At 45.5% G+C, this 26,587-nt stretch overlaps 1 protein-coding gene and 1 pseudogene across 2 annotated transcripts in view; both read left to right on the forward strand.

The window, feature by feature from the left end:
- LOC310793225 (neural-cadherin-like) overlaps positions 1-26,587 on the forward strand; it is a gene marked incomplete at both ends in the record, with an annotated part of 117,855 nt that overhangs the window by 20,549 nt on the left and 70,719 nt on the right. Inside the window, 5 exons of the mRNA XM_083654988.1 lie at positions 15,659-15,856; positions 19,423-19,648; positions 21,542-21,746; positions 23,284-23,395; positions 25,872-26,121. Coding sequence (XP_083511114.1) covers positions 15,659-15,856; positions 19,423-19,648; positions 21,542-21,746; positions 23,284-23,395; positions 25,872-26,121 — 991 coding nt within the window. The remainder of the gene's footprint in view (positions 1-15,658; positions 15,857-19,422; positions 19,649-21,541; positions 21,747-23,283; positions 23,396-25,871; positions 26,122-26,587) is intronic.
- Positions 6,663-8,852, forward strand: LOC310792428 (cullin-2 pseudogene; annotated as a pseudogene). Its single transcript has one exon. The product of its transcript is annotated as a cullin-2 pseudogene (transcript).

The following is a 26,587-nucleotide window of genomic DNA, read 5'->3' on the forward strand; positions in this document are numbered from 1 at the left end:
GTCTGCGAAGGACACTGAGAGGGAGAGAGAAATAGTTTCAGGGAAGACGAGAGTTTGCATCTCGGCTCGTGCTGCAAAACAGCCACAAAATCTTTCAGCAATAATTCTTTGTACTGACATTGAGAACGACAACAACGAACCGTAACAGCATAGATCTTCTCATGACAGTGGCTTCTGTGTGTGTGTGTGTGTGTGTGTGTGTGTGTGTGTGTGTGTGTGTGTGTGTGTGTGTGTGCGTGCGTGCGTGCGTGCGTGTGTGTATGTGTGTGTGTGTGACACTTGTATCATGAATATATCAATATCAACATCACTATCTAAAAACAAGACACGAGTCTAACTGGGCGTTCACACAGGGGCGATTCTTGCAAATTCACGCGACGAGATTACATACAAAGTCGATGCAAATGAGCGAGTACATGTGATTTGGCCCCGGGCGACGTGAATGATGCGAGTGACGTCGCCCGTTCGTACTAACCCTTTTTTCCCGCCTTGGTGTGAATGCACGGTAATAACGGCATGGCCACACTGTTATTAGACTCGGTGGCTTGGGCTTCTTGGTCTTGTTTTGGCTGGGCTATAAACAAGAGTCATCAAATTTAAATCAGCAGGGAAGGATGTATGACATCTATGTCACGATGTCTATGACATTATCAGTGGGTATGACATCATCAGTGATTTATGACAGCACTGATGATCATCAGTGATTTATGACATCGGCGACCTGGCCATTTTTTTTCTTTCTTTCTTTCTTTCTTTCTTTCTTTCTTTCTTTCTTTCTTTCTTTCTTTCTTTCTTTCTTTCTTTCTTTCTTTTGAAGGGGGCTTAAACACTCTTTCTAGGCTGCCATCCCACCCACCCCCTCTCTCACACACACAAACAAAATGACAAAGCAGTATTATTATTGCAGTATTTTGCATCATAATAGTTTCTGGTTAGCCTGGGAACCTGATGAATCTGCCAGCTCATGTTTTATTTTGACCGTCGCTCCCCACACACACACACCGTTTAGACAGATTTCCACCTGGCCTGAAAACGGTCCGGCCAATCACAGCCGTTTATCTAATATGGGGCAGGTTTGATACGACGAATGACAGAGGAGTGCCAGAGACGTTCAAATGTGAGCTAGGCCACATGTTTCATTCCTCTGATTGTTTGTAGGTCTATCCAGTTGCGTCCAGAGAGGCATGTTGGTCTGCGCCCATTGATAACGCCCCCTGGAAATGGAAATTGAACTGAGAGTTTCCAGAATCATTTCCATTTGCGAACTGGTCTTTTTTCTTTTCTTTTTTTATATATAGAGGGACAGTGGACATTCATGAACACAGTATAGTGTAAAAGTACCCAATTGTAGCCAGAGGCTAGTTTCCATTGGCAGTCCCCCTGCCAGAATTTAAAAAGACAACCTGAGAATAAAAGTGCAATTACACAGGTACAGTTTAAGACACAAAAATAGAAAAGTAAAATACATATGGATATAGTTATACAATAGTTACACTAGGGGCTGAGAGCAGGACAGTTCTACACAGCAGTGCATTCAGCAGTACAATCATCAGTGGAAATTTAAATGAATTAAGGTGCCTAGAGGAAACTCAATCATAAAGTGCGTCAACATAAAGTGTGCATAAAGTCTGGCGCTGTCAGGAGTTTCTGGTGGCTCTCTTCACTGATTAGCTAGCTCACTCACCTCTATTGAATATGAATAAGTGACTTTGCTGTATTATCTATGTCAATTACAGGCCAATGGGAACTGTCCATGTTGCAATTTACTGGTTGCAGATCGTTTAATGGAACAAACTCCTATGTGCATTTATTGTAGAGATAGAAATATGCAGCTAAAATGTGCAGCATGTGTCTGCCATTTGAGATTGTGTGTGTGTGTGTGTGTGTGTGTGTGTGTGTGTGTGTGTGTGTGTGTGTGTGTGTGTGTGTGTGTGTGTGTGTGTGTGTGTGTGTGTGTGTGTGTGTGTGTGTGTGTGTGTGTGTGGTTAGCATGTCAGTCACACTGAGCCACTGAGTCCAGAGTGTGCAGTGCAGGGATCCGTGAGTTAATAGATTTCAGTCCCTGGTGCTTTCAGCGTGTTGATCTCCTGCTGACGGCTTGGCACTCTGCTTTAAGCACAGAGAGCAGGGGTGGGCGGCTCAGAATAGAGCCTCCTTAACACAGCAAATATTTGGCTAATGTACCTTATTACTCCTCCATTGAGCCCATTTTATTTATTTATTTATTATTTTATTACTTCTCCATTCAGCCGATTTTCACTTTCCATTCACCTCACTGCTAAAAATGTTTAAAGGCACCCCTGAAATTCATGAACTTCCCTCGCTGTCACACGGGCCATTGAAATGTATGCTTGCAGACGCAATTTGCGCTCCATCTAATTCCATGCTGGAATATTCGGATCTTAATTCCCCTCATTGCTGAACTTTGGAAGTGGAACATGGGATCCATAAGGATGTTTATGTTTTTATTTATTTTAATGATAATCTAGGGATGATGGGCAATGATATCAGCACATCATCGGCCGATAAAGGTTTAAAATGAAATATCGGCACAAAACAAACCTTTCTGCCGATATCACAACCTGATAAAATGGTGCTTTAATTATGCCCAAATGCTCGATGTTTGACGGATTTTGAGACTTGGAGAAACCAACTTAAAGAGATACTAAGCACTTTTTCAGCTTTTTTCTGCAGAAAATCAATATGGGAATTTAGTAGTGTTGTTGATGAATCCATGTCAAAATCCTGACATATAGTGCAAATTTGAAGAATTTATGGGTCTGATTCTGTCTGGGTAAACAGAGGGGGAATTGTATGTAGCACTTAAAATTTCAAATCTCCCGCTTCTTCCTCCCATCATAAAAACCGCCTGCAGCAGCACAGAGGCGAGCATAGCCGCACGACACAGTATCACTCCGCGTTCACAGACAGCATGGGTAATGGCTGCCTGTCTGGGTTCCCTGGCTGTAGCACACCAGTTTCATGGAATATCGGACTCGGGACGGCAATAAAAAGGAGACGACTTGAAAGTGAGGATGTAGGACCGAAGTGGTAAGTTCTGAAAATATGTGTCTCATTCCAGCATCGGTTGTACTACTGTATGAACCAACGTGCTGTGCTAGGCTAATGGTAGCGCCCACTAGGCTAATGTTAGCACCCGCACGCAGCTGCCTCTCATAGACATATGAACAACCAATACTGTTTAGCTGGAATAAGTAATAAAGGCACACATTTTCAGAACCTACCAGGTAACGCTAGTCCAACTTACTTGCTGACTTCTCCAAGAATGGCTGATTTGCCCCCTTCCAGTTTGAGGCTCGTCCGACCTGCATTCTATTCAACAGGGATAGACTGAGGATGTCACGATACTAGAATTTCTAATGTTGATACCGATACCCGGGAAAATATCGATACTCGATACCATTTTCGATACCACAGGAGATAAATGCCAACACATCCAGAGAGGCATAAAAATAAACAAAGATAGAGGACGGACAGACGCAATCTTCTCCGTAATCTAGGCCCGATAAAACAAATTAAAAACTTTGCACTTACACTGCATACCCCTGCTCTAGTCATCAGCCTATCAGAACACTTTTAGCTTGTTGAAGCAACACATACCCACCAAATCATAGGGAGGGGAAAATTAATAGTATATTTGATTCTTCATTAAGAGAAATCACTGCTGGTATCCATACTGTCACAAATGAGTATTGCCTCAGTTTCACTTATCAATACTATCAATACCGGTTGCAAATGAGTATTGTATCCGTTTCAAATTTTCAGTATTGATACTTATCCATACAATTGATACTTTTGACAACCCTACTTCGGAATATGAACAGAGAAGAGGTGGGGCATCCTCTACAAATGCCTTGCGACCCGAGCAGTCCACCTAGACCTGCTGGCTAATATGGATGCTGATTCCTTTTTGATGTCGCGCCGATGCTTCATTGCTCGTAGGGGAAGAAGCCCCTTGAGCTCTTATCCAATCAATGCATTCACTTTAAAGGAGGAAGGAGCGGCATGAAGCGCTCTCTGGTCTGGACCCGCCCTCAGCTGGCAACGGAACAGATCAGCTTCCGCTTCAATCCCCCCCAATGGTCACCACTTTGGTGGGTCTTGGGAGTGAGATGTCTGATCCATAAAGTCAAGGCCTTTGGGCTTTGTTCCCACAGACATCACAGTGTCCTACTTATAGTATAGCCCCTGTAGGGATGGACTTATGACATCAGATGATGTCACAGGGGTGTCAAACTCAATTTCATCCCGGGCCACTTCATCATTATGGTTGCCCTCAAAGGGCTGGTTGTAAATGTAACACGATATAAATGTATCTAGCCTAGTTATTATTACATATAATTGCCTCTGATTCGATTATTATTGGTTTTTATGCCTCCACTGGCAATAGCCAGGCCGGAGGCATTATGGTTTCGGGTTGTCCGTCCGTTCGTCCGCCCGATGTTCGTTAATGCGATATCTGAGGAATGCCTTGACGGAATTTCATCAAATGTGCCTCAAACGTCGACTTGGACTCAAGGATGAATTGATTCGATTTTGATGGGCAAAGGTCAAGGTCACTGTGACCTCACTAATGCCATTTCCGAGGGAATTTCTTCGAATTTGGCTCAAACGTCGACTTAAAGTCAAGGATGAACTGATTAGATGTTGGTGGTCAAAGCCAGGTCAAGGTCACTGTGACCTCACGAACACCATTTTCAAGATCGATAACGCGATACCTCAGGAACGCCTTGACGAAATTGCTTGGAATTTGCCTCACACATCTACTTGGACCCAAGGATGCACTGATTAGATTTTGGTGGTCAAAGGTCAAAGTTCAAGGTCACTGTGACCTCATGAGCGCTCGTTTCATGCTCATTAACGTGATATCTGAGGAACGCTTTGATGGATTTTTTTTGCCTCAAACATCCACTTGGACTCAAGGATGAACTGATTCCATTTTGGTGGTCAAAGGTCAAACTTCAAGGTCACTGTGACCTCACAAACGCCATTTTCTAGCTCATTAATGCCATATCTCAGGAACGCATTGACTGAATTTCATCACATTTGGCTCAAACGTCCACTTGGACTCCAGAACGAACTCATTACATTTTGGTGGTCAAAGGTCAAAGTTCAAGGTCACTCTGAATGCCATCTTCTAGCTCGTTAATGCGTTATCTCAGGAACGCCTTGATGGAATTTCGCCACATTTGGCTCAAACGTCCACTTGGACTCAAGGATGAACTGATTACATTTTGGTGGTCAAAGGTCAAGGTCACTGTGACCTCACAAATGCCATTTTCAATCTCGGTAACGCCATATCTCAGTACGCCTTGATGGAATTTCTTCACATTTGGCTCAAACGTCAAAGTCTGGACAGACATAGATGTCGACCGCTCACTTGTTGTATATCCGCAGTGCGGTCGTTCTAGTTAGTAATAATTTAATAATTAATAACTAGCTCTGAAAGCAGAATTATAGGAAAAAATTATGGCAAACAGACAATAGTAGCCTAATTATTAGAACTAATTAGAATTAGAATTGTATTGTGCAAATTGTATTCTTTGCCAGCTCTCGCGGGCCACAAAAGGAGGAGGCTGGCTTTTGGTTCCTGAGCCTTAAGTTTGACACGTGTGTTATATGTGTCATCCTCAGTGTCTGTCATACATCACTGATACTATCACTTAGAACTACATTTGCAGTAAGGTGCAACAACGTATTTACTTTTTAAGAAGACTCCGGTCTTTTGGAGCGAACACACAGATCTTGCTGCTGCTGTTTTTTCAATCAATTGTGCAGAGTGTTATGCTGTATGGTAGTAGTGCATGGTATAGCTGTCTGTCTGTGCAGCTTAAAACTAGACTAGGCAGGTTAATCCGAATATGCTCGAAAATTGTCGGACAAACACTTGAAACAAACTTTCAAGAAGCACACACAAGAAGAATGTTGTCTCTAGCAGGTAGCATAATATGTGACCCAACTCACATTCTTTTTAATGAATTTGAGCTGTTGCCCTCAAACAGAAGATTCAGAGTCGCACAGGTGCGCTTAAATAGACTGAGAAACTCTTTTGTGCCCCAGTCTGTCAAACTGTTAAATCAGGTTAGAGGCTCTAGGTAGGGACTAAGGAAGCACTGCAGCCACTTTTCTTGTCTCTTGTTTGTTTTTTGTCATCAATTACGTGTATTGAAGTTCCACAGTATGTAGCACTTTGATGTATTTATGAGAAACAAGTGTCTTAGGATGCAAGACAAATTTCGGACTCTGTCTGACAATAAAGTGATATCTTATCTTATCTTATCTTATCTTAGAATTGGTGATGTCACCAGTGATGTCACTCGAGCACTCTATGATGATGTCATCAGTGATGTCACTCGAGCAACTGTGATGTCATCAGTGATGTCATAACTCAGTGGCATAAGTGATGACATAAATCCCTCTCTGATGCATAGTGACATCATTAGTGATGTCATAAATCCTACCCTGCTGGTGGTATTAATAGGGCCAGTAGACAGGCAAGCAGACAAACTTGAGTTTTATAACACAAGTAAATACTATACAGAGGCTAAAAGAGAAACCACACAATGTCTTTATATAAGCCCCGGGAGGTGGATTGGAGCAATCTAGATTCGGCAATCAAGACAATTCTGAACCTTGACTACATGGACAAAGCCACTTGGAATGACCGGTTCTTTGACATTTATGCCTTGTGCAATGCGTACGAACAGCCCCTAAGATTGTACGCACAGACCATGGTGATGCTTGACAATTATATTCGGCACTTGTACAGGGAAGTCCTGGAATCAGAGGAGATGGCTTTAGTGATGTACCACAGATACTGGGAGAAGTACTGCGAGGGAGCAGGCTACATGGACCATTTATACAGGTGTCTCAACACTTATATCAAGACTAAGAAGCCAACAGAGGCAGGACTACTTATCAAGGATCACGAGCCAAAAGAGGCAGAACTAAAAAATGATGTTAATGGAGGAGTGGACACGAACAAGCCACTCTTGGAGATTGGAGAGTTGGCGCTAGATATGTGGAGGAAGGTCATGATCGAGCCCCTCCAGACTGTCCTGATCCAGATGCTGCTGAAAGAAATAAAAAATGACCGTTGCGGTCCTTCTGGTTGCCCCAACCAGAAGGTAGTCCAAGAGGTCATCAACTCCTTTGTTCAGGTTAAAAAGTACGAGAAGGAGTTTCCGCTGAAGTTTTATCAGGAAATGTTTGAAGGGCCTTTTCTGACGAAAACGGGAGAGTATTACAAACAGGAAGCCTCCAATCTACTGCAAGAATCCAATTGCTCACAGTATATGGAAAAGGTCTTAGGGTGGTTGAAAGACGAGACGGTGCGATGTCGGAAGTACCTGGACCCCAGCTCCTATGACAAAGTCATGCAGGAATGCCAGCAGAGGGTGGTGGCGGATCACCTGCAGTTCCTCCATGGGGAATGCCAGATGATCATCCGGCAGGAGAAGAGAGAGGACATGGCTAACATGTACACCCTGTTGCGGCCTGTGTCAGGCGGTTTACCTCATATGATTGAGGAGCTGCAGGTCCATATCCACAATGAGGGCCTCCAAGCCACCAAACCTCTCTCAAACCTCTCTCAGGAAAGCATGCCAACCCACTTTGTCGAGTCGGTGCTGGAGGTTCACAGTAAATTTGTTCTGCTCATTAACACAGTTCTGAATGGAGATAATCACTTCATGAGGGCACTTGATAAGGATTTGACATCTTTGGTGAACTACAGGGAGCCCAAGTCCATCTGCAAAACCCCTGAACTGCTGGTCAAGTACTGTGACAATCTGCTGAAGAAGTCTGCAAAGGGAATGACGGAGAACGAGGTGGAGGACAAGCTGACCAGATTCATCACAGTGTTCAAGTACATAGACGATAAGGACGTCTTCCAGAAGTTTTACTCCAGAATGCTAGCAAAGCGGTTAATACATGGCCTATCATTTTCAATGGACTCAGAAGAAGCCATGATCAACAAACTAAAGCAAATTTGCGGCTTCGAGTACACGAGCAAACTCCACAGAATGTACACAGACATGAGCGTGAGCGCCGACCTCAACAACAAGTTCGACAAATTCATGAAGAAAACGTGGGTGGAACTGGGCATTGGCTTCCACATCTACGTACTACAGGCCGGGGCCTGGCCTCTCACCTACGTCTCCAACTCCACTTTCACCATCCCGCAAGAACTAGAGAAGAGCGTACAGATGTTTGAGTTGTCCTATAATCAGGACTTCAGAGGGAGGAAGTTGACCTGGTTGCACTATCTTTGCACAGGTGAGGTGAAGATGAACTACCTGTCCAAGCCTTACGTCGCCACGGTGACCACCTATCAGATGGCCGTGCTGCTGGTCTTCAACAACAGCCAGACAGTGCCCTACAAGGAGCTGCAGGACAGCACACAGATGAATGAGAAGGAGCTGCAGAAGACCATCAAGTCTCTGCTGGATGCAAAGATGCTCAACCACAACTTGCAAAAGGAGGACATTAAAGCAGAGTCAACGTTTTCACTAAATATGAGTTTCACCAGTAAAAGGATCAAGTTCAAGATCACTATGTCGATGCAGAAAGACACTCCACAGGAGACGGAGCAGACAAGGAGCGCCGTAGACAATGACCGCAAAATGTATTTACAAGCTGCTATAGTCAGAGTCATGAAAGCCCGCAAAGTGCTCCGACACAACACCCTCATCGCGGAGGTCATCGACCAGTCCAAAGGTAGGTTCTGCCCCAGTATCGGCATGATCAAGAAGTGCATCGAGATACTCATCGACAAGCAGTACATCGAACGGAGCCAGAGCTCGGCTGACGAGTACAGCTATATGGCATAAACAGAACGAGCCGAGCCAGGAAGTGCCTACGCATTAACACCCGCCCATCTGACCGACTGACCAGCCGACGCAGGTTTAAAACATCATCAATAAATAACAAAACAGGGGTTTGGACTGTCGCTGTCTGGCATGATCAGCGCCCGGGGACCGAAGCAGGACTGGTGCCGCCTCCATCTTGAATTTAAACAAAACAATAGAAGGTCGCCGAATGACGTCAGACACCCAACGGACACCACCACCCATAGTACCCTCTCTGAGCCCACTCCGACCCTACCCTCTCTGAGCCCACTCCGACCCTACCCACCTTCTGATTTTAAGCTGTTTACAACATCACCAGTGCCACGCACCCATGCGTCAATGAAGGAAAAAAGAAATGCCAAAAAAGAAATGCCTATAGCCACTGGATCAGGTAAGAACTGATAAACACATCTGACTTAACCATGGGGCGGAGGCAAAAGCGGGAAAAGCAGGATGTGACATCATGGTGGCTAAACAGATAAAAAAAACATGCTTTCTTTTCTCACATTTGCAGTTGTGTGTTTATTTTTTTTCTTTTCCCTTGTCAATGTGCAGTTTTGGATCTGCACATGGGCACTGAGCATCGATGACATAGACCATAGATGAACTGATGTCACTTAATATGCGCATGTTACCTACTGTGGCAATAAAAAGTGAATCTGAATTTGCAATCTCATCATCAGCGATGTCATAAATCACTGATGATGTCATAGACATTGTGACATCAACAGCGATGTCATAAATCCTTCCCTGCTGAGGTTATAAATTGGACGACTTGCTGATAGCCCAGCCAATAAAGCCTGAACCTGTGGCAACACCATAGAGCAGTGCTTTTCAAGCTTTTTGCGCCCAAGGCACACCAAAGGGCAAGACAAAATCTCAAGGCACACCTGTATCCGTGACAGGCTGCTTTTGTATTGACAGGCTGCTTTTGTATATAAGAATCTGTTCTTAATTGCTTGCCTGGGTAAATAAAGGTTAAAAAAAATAAAAAATAGCCTCTATACATGTATTATCACTCTTACCTTACAGTATCTCTCTGTAAACTAAATAAATAAAATTAGACAAACAACTATATTACTCATGAAATATTTATTAACACAATAATTCAGGAATTACATTGAAACTTGGTACAATTACATCAAAACAGCAACACCCCCACTTGAACCAGACAGGTCACAAAATAAAACAAGCGTATAGCTTAACAATAGCTGCGACCAGATATGCGAATTTACGATTTTTGTGGACCAACCAACAGAGTGATTTACAGAGCTGCTTGCCCTGCTGGCCACAACTCAAAATGATGTAGTAGGCTAATGCAACTGAAAAGAGGGATAGACAGAAAAGTTTGATGTGTGTGTGCACAGCGCGCGTGCGTGTCTGTGGGTGTGTGTGGGTTGTGTTTTCTTTTTTCTTATCCTCCTAAGATTTTTTTAGGGTATAGAATTTGCCTCTGTATTGGGAAATGAGTGTGTACAAAGTACTGATATATTTGCAATAATAATCTATGGTTGTCACAAAAAAAGCTACACCACGCTTCACGGCACACCAGTGTGCACACCATTTGGGAACCACTGACATAGAGCATCACCACAGAGACTCCGTGACTCGTTTTAAATGTAGGTTTTCTTAGGGGAAATCAAGTTGTAATAAAACTGGTATACTGTAGAGATGAGAGGAAAGGAGAGAGAGTCACTCAGATCTCATGTTTGCCCAGCAAGTCGCTGGAACCATTTATTTCCTTATCTCTAATACCCTTTTTTACATCAAAATGACCACTTATATGCAGGGTTTTCAAACACAGGTAAACTTTTTCTTGTGTTGTGCACTCTGCTTGTATGTTTCCTTTCTAACCACAGATGCTATTATAGCCAGATATTTCACATTGTCGGCTAAGCATCACACAATATTCCCTCCCCCAAACTCCTCCTTATATATATATATATATATATATATATATACATGTACAGTACCAGCAAGCCACTCAGCAGCTTTATATAGCAACTGCCCAAGGAGAGGATTAACAGCAGGAAACATCCAACAGAATGGCTTGCAGTGATATAGAACACAGACACACAACACAACACACACACACACACGCGCGCGCGCGCACACACACACACACACACACACACACGCGCGCGTGCACGCGTGCACGCACACACACACACACACACACACACACACACACACACACACACACACACACTCATTGTACTCACTGAGCCTTGGCTAACCACACACAGAAAAGTCCTCTCATCCACCTCTTTATGATACATTATGATATTAGTCATCCGGCAGATGCTCTGATCCTTAAGGGATTGTAGTGTATAGAGAGCGGCTGAGCTGCAGAAAACACATCAGACTTTGAACCATCCTCTGCCTCGCCCCCTTTATTTGATCACCTCTCTTGTCTCAGTCAGAAGTGTCAGGTTTCGCACCTCGTTCGCACAGCCGTTCTTTATTTAATTCTCCAGATCAGAGAGAAATCGCACGCGTCCGCAGCCTCGAAACGCACTCCCTCCCTCCCTCACACTCGCTCAGACGTGAACTCAACCAGTCCTTCACCTACTCTCTCTCTCTCTCTCTCACACACATACACACACACACACGTGACACACACACACACACACACATGACACACACACACACGCGCGCACGCCTGCGCACGCACTCTAGTACATTCTTCATTACCATTCTAGAGCTGATGGGCTCTAATTATCTGCCTTGGCTCTGATTAGTCTCTCTGTAACGAGCTAATTAAGACGGAGCCTTGTAAAATCATGGCTGCCATTACCACAGAGACATGGCTGGGAATAGCACCAACAAGCGGGAGGCAAGGCAAGGCATGTGGCGTGCTGCGCTCCCCGCAAAGATGTGATAGTCAACTCAAATGTTAAGTAGCTGAGCTTTGATTTCGCTTTGATTAAGTGCCTTTTAAAAACCATCTAGTTTGGAGTCAAATCTTTATCCGTCCTCATTATTCATCACAAAAGGATAGTTCCTTCTTACGGAGCGGGACACGGACGGGGCTAAACCCACATAAACTGCCGCTGTGGACATTTTGGGGCGATAGCATCTGAGCATTGATTAGTTTCCCCCGTCGCCTTGATACAGTGGCTATTTATCCAAACGAGCTATCGCCGGATCCAAGTCAGAACTTTCCCCTCCGCACACAGAGCAACTTTAAAGCCTGAGCAGAAAGCCAGATGAATTCTCCTCTAGCTCCTTCCTCCCTCTGTTATTATCCCTCTAACAATCCTTTTAGGAGCTGTCACACACTTTAGAGCTGTTGTGTTTCAGTCACAAACCCTCCACAGCTCGTCTGTGTTTTTCATCTAAACACAGCCCAGATCTGGACTGGAAAGAAGTGTGATCTCAGCACATCTGTTTTCTGCTGTCAGACCCAGCTGAGTGCTGTTAAATATTTACCATTGCAATTCATTCGTTTTGAAGACGTTATTCCAGGATATATAGTTTTGATTATTGGCTATAACAGACATTTGTAGAGACGGAATATTAAAGGCAGCCCTTTTGGTACAGTGACAGAGCACATCTGTTGAGTCAAGTTAACCCTCAGGACAGGATGCTTTAGAAACTCCTGCTGGTTTTGTCTCGGATTAAAAAGTACATATATAACACCAGGAGACCTGCTACATAGCCTAATGGGATTTGAAACCCATAGTTACTTTGATCCCTTAAGTAACTAACCTGTGTGTGTGTGTGTGTGTGTGTGTGTCTGTGAGAGAGAGAGAGAGAGAGAGAGAGAGAGAGAGAGAGATAGAGAGAGAGAGAGAGAGTGACAGACACGTGCATGTCAAGTGTGCAAGCATGTGTGTGGGTGTGACCGTAACAGTCTACTGAACTGGTTGGCAGCCCCTCTGACATCCCTTCATCCACACTGAATCACAGCCAATAACTGCAGAAATAGCGGCTTAGTAGTTCCACTTGTTCCACTTTGCAGGAATAGATTCCATACAAAACGTGTCCTAGATTCTGGCCATAACAGTGTCAGTAGTTTTTTGTGCACTGTGTCTTGCTGACTCTATATTGTCATAAGTTGCGAGATTGTGCCGTCGTGTTTCCTCAGCGCTTTACTGTAATAACGTGGATAACGATCCCCGCGATCCGTTCCAGTTAAAGGCACCTGCGCTATAGGCTGCTGACACGGCGTCTGTAATGCAGGCGGCTAGGCTGCTGACACGGCGTCTGTAATGCAGGCGGCTAGGCTGCTGACACGGCGTCTGTAATGCAGGCGGCTAGGCTGCTGACACGGCGTCTGTAATGCAGGCGGCTAGGCTCCTGACACGGCGTCTGTAATGCAAGCGGCTATGCTGCTGACACGGTGTCTGTAATGCAGGCGGCTAGGCTCCTGACACGGCGTCTGTAATGCAGGCGGCTATGCTCCTGACACGGCGTCTGTAATGCAAGCGGCTATGCTCCTGACACGGCGTCTGTAATGCAAGCGGCTATGCTCCTGACACGGCGTCTGTAATGCAGGCGGCTATGCTCCTGACACGGCGTCTGTAATGCAGGCGGCTAGGCTGCTGACACGGCGTCTGTAATGCAAGCGGCTATGCTCCTGACACGGTGTCTGTAATGCAGGCAGCTAGGCTCCTGACACGGCGACTGTAATGCAGGCGGCTAGGCTCCTGACACGGCGTCTGTAATGCAGGCGGCTATGCTGCTGACACGGTGTCTGTAATGCAGGCGGCTATGCTCCTGACACGGTGTCTGTAATGCAGGCGGCTAGGCTCCTGACACGGCGTCTGTAATGCAGGCGGCTATGCTCCTGACACGGCGTCTGTAATGCAGGCGGCTAGGCTGCTGACACGGCGTCTGTAATGCAGGCGGCTAGGCTGCTGACACGGCGTCTGTAATGCAGGCGGCTAGGCTGCTGACACGGCGTCTGTAATGCAGACGGCTATGCTCCTGACACGGCGTCTGTAATGCAGACGGCTAGGCTCCTGACACGGCGTCTGTAATGCAGGCGGCTAGGCTCCTGACACGGCGTCTGTAATGCAGGCGGCTATGCTCCTGACACGGCGTCTGTAATGCAGGCGGCTATGCTGCTGACACGGCGTCTGTAATGCAGACGGCTATGCTCCTGACACAGCATCTGTAATGCAGGCGGCTATGCTCCTGACACGGCGTCTGTAATGCAGGCGTACACCAGCCCTCCTTGGGCAGGGCACGACTGTGCTTTCTGGATGTCTAGCCTAGCTCAGGGTGAGACACTCAGTAATTGGATTCGGGGAAATCTTCTTATTCACTCCAGTGAGGCTGTGTGTCGGCGACAAAATGCCTGCGGTCATGAGGCTTCTTGTCAACGCTAGGCCCCTGTGGGGGAGATCACGGTGGCTTTACACAGACTTGCTTAGATGAGACCCTGGCTGAGACACTCTCCCACGGGAACATGGGTGTCTGGATGGCTGGATGGGAGCACCTGATGGAGGATGTCACCTGCGCCAACCTCCACCCGGCGCCCAGACAGCCTCCCTGACACCCACTTCCAACAATCTCACAAGCCCGGCAGCTGTGTATCAAAGAGAAGGGACGTGGGAAGAAAGTAGAGCGACAGCGGGTACATTGTGACTTTAAGATAGTGCTGCAATGGGCTTTGACCAGCATTCTGAGCCGAAAAAGAGGAGAATAAGTCAATATATGTCAGCATTTGCTCTACATAGTGGATTTAATAAGCATTCAGATTTATTCTGATCCTGCACCATTAGGTTTTTTTTTCATCTACGTTCATATCTCATAAGCCTCCCCTCGGGTACCCTCAGTTGACTCACTGGCTGTCTCTGCTTTGGGTTCCCCTGGCTGCTTCTCTCCCTTCTACCCACACAGTTACATGACAGCTGTCAATTTTGGGAAACCACAGTGCCGTCACTGTCTCTGTTACTATCCCCCAGGCCCAGACTGGTACCTGAACAAGGTGTCTCTGTTACTATCCCCCAGGCCCAGACTGGTACCTGAACAAGGTGTCTCTGTTACTATCCCCCAGGCCCAGACTGGTACCTGAACAAGGTGTCTCTGTTACTATCCCCCAGGCCCAGACTGGTACCTGAACAAGGTGTGTCTGTTACTATCCCCCAGGCCCAGACTGGTACCTGAACAAGGTGTGTCTGTTACTATCCCCCAGGCCCAGACTGGTACCTGAACAAGGTGTGTCTGTTACTATCCCCCAGGCCCAGACTGGTACCTGAACAAGGTGTGTCTGTTACTATCCCCCAGGCCCAGACTGGTACCTGAACAAGGTGTGTCTGTTACTATCCCCCAGGCCCAGACTGCTACCTGAACAAGGTGTCTCTGTTGCTATCCCCCAGGCCCAGACTGCTACCTGAACAAGGTGTGTCTGTTACTATCCCCCAGGCCCAGACTGGTACCTGAACAAGGTGTGTCTGTTACTATCCCCCAGGCCCAGACTGGTACCTGAACAAGGTGTCTCTGTTACTATCCCCCAGGCCCAGACTGCTACCTGAACAAGCACAGTCTCACAGAAAATTGTAAAATAGCAACGTTTTGGACCAACGTTGCTATGTTACAATTTCAGCTCGAAAATTGTAAAATGGTAATGTTCTGAGATCTTAGGGTTAAGGGTTAGGGTTAGGGTAGGGGGAGGGGTTAGAAACAGAAAATCTCCGTAAACCACGCCCAAACCACGCCCACCCCTGTAGAAACGTACGTTACCATTTTACAATTTCGGACCCGAAATTGTAACATTGTATTTTACAATTTCTTTGGAGATTGGGTTGGAACAAGGTGTCTCTGTTACTATCCCCCAGGCCCAGACTGGTACCTGAGCAAGGTGAAGCTGAAGATCACCGATGTCAACGACAACGTCCCTGAGTGGAACATGGAGCCGTACCCCTACCTGGCTGTAGTCTCCCCCGAGGCTCCTCCGGGAACGCTGGTCTACCAGCTCCAGGCCCGCGATGGGGACGAGGGCCACAGCGGGGAGGTGGAGTACTTTCTGTCTGATGGTAAGGTTCCTGGTATTCATACACACACAAACACACACACACACACACACACACACACACACATACACGCGAGATGGAGATGAAGAGAGTTGTATAGGGTATAGGCTATAGATCAGGGGTCCCCAACCTTTTTTAGGATGAGAGCTACTTACAAAAAATAAAACTAGTCGCAAGCAACTTCTCCCCCCCCTAACCCATTTTTAGGGTTACATATTACATAGTACATATGTATATACGGAGTCCTGTTCGGGGTTCCCAACAAAACCCTGGACAGGCTCCAATATGTACAAAACTCAGCTGCCAGGGTTCTGACCCGCACCAAACCCTGGCAGCACATCACTCCCACCCTCATCCACCTCCACTGGCTCCCGGTCAAGTCCCGTATCCTGTATAAAATCCTACTCCTCGCCTCACATACAAATACCTCCACGCCCTCGCCCCCCAGTACCTGTCTGACCTCCTGCAACCCTACACCCCGTCCCGGAACCTGAGGTCCTCCAACTCGGGCCGCTCCTCATTTGCATAAAGTTGAGCTCAAGTCTACTTGATGCAAATGAGGTGTGTGCAGTGAGACTTGGGGCCTCTCGAAACTCTACGACAAAACAAGGGCAGATTCAGCAACTGCATGGCCTATTGTGGGCAGGTGAACCATTTTCATAGTAGAAGAGAACTGTCGCCTCACAGCTAGAAGGTCCTGGGTTCGATTCCCACCTGGGACGCTGTGAGCGCTGAAGGAGTGCGTGCCCGTCCGCATGTCCTCGAGTGCCCACCGCCCGGGTGGGGTTGTCAAAAGGGCCTTTCTGTGTGGAGTTTGCATGTTCTCCCCGTGCCCCCTGGGGATTTCCTTCATATAGGAACCCCCCCAAAACATTCAATATCCTGGTCGCTTAAGTGGTGCCTCCTCTGGTCGTTCGGGGCGCCTGTTCGGAGGGAGGGGAACTCGTTGGAATAGCGTGATCCTCCCACGTGCTATATTCCTACCGGTGAAGCTTCCCCTGTCAGGTGAAAAGAAGCAGCTGGCTACTGCCCATGTCTCGGAGGAAGCATGGAGCCAGTTTCGGCTCTCCCCAGATCGGCAGAGGGTGGAGCAGGAAGCAGGATATATAAATTAAAATGAGCACTAATGGGGGATAAAAATGGGATAAAAAAATCAGGAAAAAAATAATATTAAAAAAAAGAAGAGAACGTTTTAAACGAGCAGATGCTTTTCCACCGCTTCAGATGCAGACGGCCCAATCCATCCAATCAGTGCCACAAAAAGCCCTGGACGAACAACAGTGTCCGTCCAATCAGGTGCAGCAATATTGAAGCCTGCCTATCAAGCATCATACTGGGAAGGGAGGCGGCGATCCCTCGCATCCATAAACACCTCAGCGGATCAGCACCATTACTATTAAAATATGCTGGCAGACCTGGATATCAACACAGCCAGACTGACAGCCGCACACAGGCAGCCGCACTTTCATTCATGCACTCATACACACTATGCATCTCTTTATTAGTTAACCTGTCTCTCTGCCTGTCTCTGCTTCTGTCTCTGTCTCTCTTTCTCTCTGTCTGTCTGTCTGTCTGTCTGTCTGTCCATCCGTCTCTCTCACGCATGCACACACGCACGAACACGCGCACACACACACACACACACACACACACACACACGCACACACACACACACATACACACACACACACACACACACACACACACACACACACACACACTCACAGACAGCCAGGGGCTTTCACACATTTGTGTATGCACTCATCATAATGCGCTCTTCCGTGTCTGTCTGCTTCCTGCTTCTCTCTTCGCCTCTCTCCATATCATACACACAGAGATAAATACACACGCACGCACGCGCACACACACACGCACACACACACACACACACACACACACACACACACACACACACACACACACACACACAGAGGGCTGTTGGAAGTCTGCCATAGTAGTGGACTCCCTGGTGGTTGATGGGATAGATATTTGTTGCCATGTCAGAGACACGGGGGGGTTGTGCTAATCTCGCTCTTGGGGGTTAAAACACTCCGCCAGTGACGTTCCTCTGACCCACAGTAGTCCACCCCCCCCCCTGATGTGAATTAAACTACAATTACCACAATTTTAGTGGATTCCCCCACCCCTCCTTCTGCCTGATCTCTTGCAGTACGGTTCGACTGCTACAGCGAGTACAAGCTGAACAAAAAAAATAATCCACCTTCAAAGTGTTCCAGAACAAATTTCTGAGAATTCACATACACAATTTTATCTAATCCTCCTGTTGAAATAGATCTACTAGTGCTTAACTTTAAACATGTAGAGAGGATGAGAGTAGCTGACCTCTCTCTCTCTCTCGGTGGGAGATGTTTGGCTTACATAGCCTGACCTCATTCTTTAGTATTTACAGCACATGCAGAGCCTGCTGTATTGTGTGATTGAATAAGTTGGTAATATTTTGCTGCTCGATGAATAAGGTCTTTACCCATGAACTATGGAGAGCTCAGTTTACTTTGTTTGCCTTTTTGTGGAGAATAAAATGTATTATAGATCATGGACACAAGTGTATATGTTGTAATATTAATAAAACATTGTCAGTTAGAGTCAGTCTTCCTTTCCTCTCTGCATTCTAAATAAAAGATGACCTGCCTGGTGGTTTTATACGGAACCAAATGTTTCTTTAGCGGTTTTTCGTCAATAGGCTACTTTGAAACACCAACAGATGAAAATGATTCCTCCCTGTTTGACAGAGAATAATTCATAATTCATAATAATTAACACATTATTGTACATAGAGGTTCTATATACACTGCATCAGATGCATTTTATTTAAATGTAGCAATGCTTGTGTATTGTCCCTGTCAAATAAATGAATAAATAAATAAATGAATATGTAGGCTATCTGGCTTTGGATATAGCTATTGATGATGCAGACTGAAATTCCGCTTGATCTCACTGAAATGTCTACCATACTGCCAACATAAAAATACAAAATATTATCTAGTTTTGTAATATGTCACACATTGTTCTTAGTTTATTCTATAGACCCCTTGACGGCCTACGTCATGATTACGTCACGCCCACAAAAAACATCATCATGTTTAACATTGAAAGGGATCTATAGCAAAATAGTGTACTGTCTGTGAACTGTGTGAGCATGATGACAGCTGTTCAAACATATCCATAATGGCATAACCTTTCCTAAAGGATTTTAAAACAAAAATGGTTCTAGTACTATCCAAGCGACAATAACACTCTCTGGTACCAAATAGAAAGCTTTGTTAAAGGTTAACCAGTGTGTTTATAAAAGAGATAGTGGTCATTCATATTGCAAGGCCCATGACAATATATGCAAATAAAGCATTGCATGGAAAGAATGAATGTACACATGGCAACTTGAACTTGAAAGACAATGACGAAACGTCTTGAGATGTTGTGGGCTTTATTCAGCATACTTCTCTTGAACATCTGAGCAATGGTTGTGAGTTAGTGCTCGAGCTGAGACCGTGGCGTATTCTTACGGGTTCAGATGCCGTGTTGGACGATGTGTCATGTGTGTCACCCTGTAGGAGGTGACGGCTGCTTTGCGGTGGACAAGCGGACAGGCCAGGTGGCGACCACGGGCCTGCTGTTGCAGCGGGACAGAGAGTACTTGTTAAGTGTGGTGGCTCTTGACGGCCTGGGCAGCCGCAGTGCCCCCGCCATGCTGTCTGTGGTGGCGGGAGCCAGAGCACCGCAGTTCACCAACACCACCTACGCCATGTCCATCCCAGAGAACACCCCCGAGGGACAGCCGTGAGTACTGCACATGACGACGTGCTCATTTCCAAACACACAGGCAACGACACGCGCTTGTGGGGTGAGTTAGTGGGATGGGTTAGGCAGTCATTTAATCACACAAAAACACAACACAAGGAATTTGCCTTGGTATGTACTGTAGATGCATAGAATAAACATGGAGGAAAAATAAGGAGGCAGAAGTAAACTAGAGGCCACTCAGTATAAAGTGCATGCCTCTGCCAACCTTTCTAAAAAAGTTTTGTGGTGTTACTCGAATCCGTTTGGAAGTTAGGCACATATTTGTGATTGGCCACCTCCATTACCGGTACCACTGGCCCCTTTTGGCCAGCGGGCATGAAAAGTTAATCAGTTGTAAGTTGGCTCATGACCTATTTGTAAACAAAGTTGTGTTCAAATCCGTTCATACCTTTTTGAGATATCCTGCCTACAGGAGTGAAAACATGACCTCCTGGCCAACTCCGTTGGCGCAGGTAAAAAAAAGAAATCAAGTACTGCAAGTTTCTTGATCTTCTTGACTTGCAGTACTTTCTTTTTTCTCCATCGTTTATTAACCCTTGCATTGTACAAACGTACTTGGCAATAAATCTGGTTCTGATCCTGAAACACATTCGGTTTCTTACATATCGCAGTTGTCCCGGGGAAACTTTGTAACTTTTGGTAATTTTCATGTTTTCTCTCCAGTTGAAGGATTACACGCTCTTCGGGTTGAGAAAATCCTATGAGACTTGTGCTTTTCAAAACCCTTTCAGATGGATCCCATTGGATAAAGTCAAAAATACAGGGCAGTCAAACTGAAAACAAGGCAGCTTTTCTTAGTTCCTTTTATCACTTGACAGTCCGGAGATACAGCTGACAAATATTACTGTGTACAGTCTTAGCCACTTTCAGGACTGTGTTGTCACTTTGCTCTTACACAGTCCCTTATACGGTCATTAGGAGAAGCGCTCAATTAAGTCTCAAGCCGCGGTCTGGCTAACAATGGTCTTATGGTGTCGCAGAGAAATAAGGCTCTTGTGATCTTAGGCGTCTGGGTTGAAAACTCGTCGCTGCTAATAAATATTTGTAATATATTTCTAAAGAAAATGGCAAGTTGGCAGCCATGTCTTCTTCTGTGGAGGAGAGGCTTTGGATAAAATCCAAAAAAACTATCAAGTGTATAGACCTTTTTATTGAACTAACGTTTTGAAACGTTAGTTATTCGTCTTCTTCCAATACGTTTTTTTTTCTATTTGTAAAGATATTATATTTTCATTGTTTAGTCCCATTATTGCTATGTTTCTCTGTAGTTGCTTTTTTTACGTTATTTCCCAAGATAGAAGCTTCTCTAATGAAGGCTAATGAATAATGATGGTGGGTCAAGGGATTATAACCATGTGTGTTAATTGGATGAATTGTTATTGTTGTTACTTGAATCTTGAAGCTTTGAAGCAATAAGGACTAATGAGGGAAGGTCTATAAGCAGCCATTATGGTAGTATGGTGGTGAGGGGGGGTGAACAAAGGGTTAAACAGCCGAGTATAGCAGCTAATGGCCACATGCATATGCATTGCACACACTACTTTGGTGTTTTGCGGCGGCCTATTGAAACTTGCTGAAGTGCTGAATACTCATCTTGTCACACTAGTGCACTCAAGCATAAATCCACATCATAATAATGATGCTTTCAAACACACCATTAGGCAAAGCCAACTCTTTCCCAAAAACACAAATATAACAGCATAACAGTTACAGTGCCACATTACCACACGGAATTACTCCTATTGATTGAACACGTTTTTAACACTTGACCAATTGACCATACAGCAATTGATTCCATTACAACACGGAGAACAGACCACACCATTAACCCCACAGCGTCGCTTGACTAACCCCCGTTTCGTCCCACAGCTTCCTGGTGGCATTGGCCATTTCCTTTCAGAAGCGGCCAATCAGCTACAGCCTGCTGATCAATCCCAGCAGTCTGTTCAGCATCCGTCAGGAGAGCGGAGAGATCAGCCTGACGCGCAGCCTGGACTACGAGAGCGACCAGCGCCGCTACCTGCTGATGGTGCGGGCCAGCGAGGAGCCCGGCAGCCTGAGCGCCGCCGTGGAGGTTAGTTTACAAAGTGATAATGAGCACGGTGACGCAGTGGCGGCGCTGTGTCGGCTCACAGCAAGAAGGTCCTGGGTTTCAATTCCCACCTGGGATGCTGTGGGCGCTGGGGGGTGGGGGTGTCCCCATCCCCATGTCCTCAGTGCCTCCTGCCCAGGTGGGCTATCTTGTCAAAAGGGCTTTTCTGTGCGGAGTTTGCATGTTCTCCCCGTGCTCCCCTGGGATTTCCTCCAGATAGGAACCCCCCCGCTAAAAACATGGGGGCAAAAAGAGGAAACAAAGAGCTCACTCATGTCAACCAATCCAAGGTGAGCAGAGCTGAGGTTCACTGTTTTAATACTGAATCAGTCATGTAAGAATTTGACGGAATGGAAATCCGCCTTGTTGCCGAGCTCGGTGACGTGATGCTATCCTGCTGGACGCTCACAAAGCTCTCTGACATAAAGGCTACACCACGGCTCAGATATCGCCAGACAAGACAGCATTAACTGGAATGATCTGGTCTCATTGCTGACCTATTGGCACCACGACACTTTGGGTGAACCACAATAGGGAGGCAGCAGCGTAGGAAATGCTTGGTTGGCTGGTTTTGAAAAGTTAACCAAGTGGACCATGGTGGATGGTGTTTTTCTTCGTCTTTGTTTCTACCCTCTTCTACCCTATGTCTCAGAAGAAGTGCTTTCGGTAGAGTGAGACATCTGTGTAAAATATACAACACACTTTGCACGAGAACTCATCGTCCTACTACTTTATTCACTACAGAGACCGTTTCTCGTTAAACTGTTCATGCATTCAGTGGATCTTTTAAATTATTAATTCAAAGATTTTGTTACCCAATTATCATGTCTGGCACTTATTTCACACCACAGATTTAGCAGGCAAAATCTCTCTGTGTGCTCAGCTGAATGCTGTGGACCAGTGCGGGGCCTGGGAAAACCTATCCCGGCTATTTCAGGACTATTACTCGGCTGTCACTTCACACTTTACACACAGTGGTGACGGGGAGCTTGTAGGGCGGAGGGCAGCTGAAAACACACACAGTGAGGCGCACACATGCTCAGAACATTTCTATTTTTGAAGTGGGAAGATAAAGGATGTGTTGAACTGCCAACTTGAGGAACTATAAAATACAATTTGGATTAAGTTTTGAGGTCAGCTTCCTGTACAGAGCATTTATCGCAGCTGTCTCCTGGATTTAGGGGTTATTAAAGAGATGCTAATTGTGTGTTCTTCTATGCTGACTTTGTATTTTCCTCTCCACCTCCCTGCCTCTCCTCTGCTCATCTGCTTTCCACTGCTCTCTCCTCCGCTCTGCTCTCCTCCCCTCTCCCCCTCTGTCCCTCTCCTCTCCTCCCCTCTGCTCTCCTCTCCTCTCATCCCCTCTGCTCTCCTCTCCTCTCCTGTCCTCTCCTGTCCTCTGCTCTCCTTTGTCCCCCTGCTCTTCCTCACCTCTGCTCTGCTCTCCTCTTCCTCTCCTCCTCTCATGTCCTCTGCTCTCCTCTTCCTCTCCTCTCCTCTGCTCTCCTCCCCTGATCAGGTTCAGGTGTTGATAACGGATGAGAATGATTGTGTCCCAGAATTCCTCCAGTCCATCTACAGCGTGGATGGGGTGGCTGAGACCGTAACCACGGCAACGTCCCTGCTGCAGGGTGAGCCTCTTCTGACCCCACACTTCACGTCCATCTGTCACTTTTTTCAGCTACAACTTTCTCTTCATTGTCGGCAGAAAGCCAAGGCTGCAAACTTGGAATCATTTTATTGTCTTGTAGACCTTGAATATCTCCATATTTTCCTGCTGAAAGACACCAACTCTCTGTGAGCCACTCCAATTATACTATTGCATTTATACTAGCTGCTATAAAGATGCCATGCTTTGATGCATTGTGTTGTCAGGTTATAAGGTTATGATCAGTTTTGTAAAAAAAACAAAAAAAACAAACATGTAACATGTAACATTGTAACTAGAAAAGTGCACTCGGTGGAGATAATGGATAATATGGAGATAATAATGGCGGAGATAATGACAGCGACAATCTGATAATCTCCTGGCGGAGATAATGAGGAACGTTACCTAAGCCTAACAGCCTTTTACTGTAATGAGTGGCGGCAGTTCAAGTTCAAGTTTCAAGTTTATTTATATAGCCCTAATTCACAGGCAAGTCTCAAAGGGCTTCACAAAAAATAGTCTAGCTAGATCTAACTAAACTAACTAAACCAGACCTGGACATTATACGTCTAAAAAAAAATCGAATGAGATTTGCCTAAATTGGCTGTTTGGAATGATTTTCAATATAATAAATGCGGAAGAATAAGTTCACAGTTTCTTTTCTATAATTTAATCTAGTGATACAATTTGAGATTGCAGCATGAAAAAACATTTTTGTGGCAACAATCTGGGTTTCTCATGTGGCCTCCCCAGGAAAAATGATTGCCCAACCCTGAACTAAACACACTAACTAAACACAATCCATAAACAGAAACTGAACAATTTATACAAAACAAGCATGGCAGGAGAGGGAGAAGAGCGAGAGAGAGAGAGAGAGAGAGAGAGAGAGAGAGAGAGAAAGAAAGAAAGAAAGAAAGAAAGAAAGAAAGAAAGAAAGAAAGAAAGAAAGAAAGAAAGAAAACAGCCCTCAGCCTTGACCCTAACAACAAGGCGAAAAAAATCGAGCTCGGTGGTTCACAAACTTTTGACGTCAAGAAAAGTTTTTCGTTTCAAATGTAACCTTTGTTCTAAAAAGAAAGAAAGATGTTTTGTTACTGTCATTTGTCACAGTTTCTTGCAAAACCAAGTAAAATTTCCTCCTCAGTCTTCATAAGTTTGCTGCTTGAAGAATTACACTTCAGCACTGTTTCAACTGTGACTCTGGATCATGAGATTCATATTGTATTCCTCTGAGATACTCTTGCAATATTTTCTTGCAGCCTTTGAATGGATTTTTCAAATTCTGTTCATATTTGACTCTGCGATAGTATGGACTACATAGCTAACTAATAAAACATTAAAGTTTTGTGGCCCCAAGGGAGCAAATTCCCTGTTCAACTGGGCATAAAGATACAGATGGATACTTTGTAATGAGGCTTTCACATCCACTTACCCCCCAGAAGTTAATGTGAAAGAATGCAGAAGTAATCTTTAAAGCACCTCCAGCTTCATGTATGCTGGAACAGTCGTGCAGGTGGGCTTTCATTTTTCATTTAATCAATCAGTCATGTAATACAAACCATACATGGATGAATAATTGCCTGTCGTGATGCATACGGGTATTAGAAAACAGTGAGATGGGAGCAGAATGGAGCATTGAGATGCACAGGCATAGTTGATGCTTAACAGAGAGAAAATAATACACATCTTACTACTATAATAAGGCGGCCCGGTTCCGCGCCGCGGTGCACAATTGCTCGAGTGACATTACAGATGATGACATCTCAATTGCTTGAGTGACATCACTGATGACATCACAATTGCTCAAGTGACATCACTGATGACATCACTGGGGGGCAGAGGGCTGGAATTTGGCACGGAGGTTGTGTGTTTGTGTGTGTGTGTGTGTGTGTGTGTGTGTGTGTGTGTGTGTGTGAAGGTGTGTGTGAAGGTGTGTGCTTGTGTTCATGCCAATTGGTTGGGGGGGGGGGGGTTATATTTTGAAATGCAGAATGGCTGAAGGCTGGAATTTGGCATGGAGGTCAAGTGTGTGAAAATGTGTTGTGTTCATGCCAATTGGCTAAAAGGGGTGGGGGGTTGAAATGCAGGGTGGGAGAGGCAGAGTAGGGTGGGCTGCCCCTGCCATCCTGCATTTGGAAGTTTGCATAATTATGTGGTCGCAGCTATTACGAATTCACACTTGTTTCTGTGCAATTTCCCCTGAATACAATAAGTCTGCAAACATTCCCAGCACAAAATGCATTGTGTCTTTTTTGCTGTCTTCTAAGCTCATCTTTGCAAAGGATGGTAATAACTCTGGAGGGCGCTGTACCGGGTGTGCGCTGCTAATTGCAACTGCCGCTGCCTATGCTCTTTTAGGAAGGCCATAAAGAGATAATGATCCGCACAGATGTCGACATATATTGATCAGCCGATGCCGTCAACTCGTTTGGTTTAAAGGATCACTCTTCTCTCACCAGTGTTAGCCACGGACTGTGACTCGGGGTTCAACGCCGAGCTCACCTACTACACCCTGAGCCCGGACTTCAGCATTTCGCCACACGGGACCATCTTCCCCGCGGGCCGGCTGGACTACGAGAGGCCCAACCACCTGTACGAGTTTGTGGTGATGGCGGTGGACAGCGGGGCGGATCCTCACTCGGGCACCGCTACGGTGCGTGTCCGGATGGCCAACGTCAACGACGAGGCCCCAGAGTTCTCCCAGCCTGTGTGAGCAGATTTCTCTCTTAGAATTGATCAACCCGCAAACCACAAATCACTCTTGAAAAATCCTTTCTCTCATCCAGAATTTCTTCCAGAATGAGTAATCTCAGCCATTCTCATTTAGAGCATATTTAGTTGTATGTATACTTTAATAAGTTGTATACTTAAGTATACTTAATTGTGCCATTCACCACCCATAAAAGAGTTTGTGTACAAATAGTAAGACTTTATTTGGATTTATTTGGAGTATTTGTAACATTTCAACGGCTTATTAGTTGACATTCAACTGTTTCGCTTCTATCTGTAGGTGTTTAACAGATTATTTAGCAGCTCCAGGTGACGAGAATCAGGTGTGTGGAACAGTTGAATTGTTGAATGTCAACTAATAAGCTGTTGAAATGTTATAAATACTCTGTACTCTCTCTGTAGGTGGACTATCCAAATAAGCGTTACCCAAATACAGTATTTTCTT

This window comes from Poromitra crassiceps (assembly GCF_964638095.1).
Source record: "Poromitra crassiceps genome assembly, chromosome: 18".
NCBI classification, from domain to species: Eukaryota; Metazoa; Chordata; class Actinopteri; order Beryciformes; family Melamphaidae; genus Poromitra; species Poromitra crassiceps.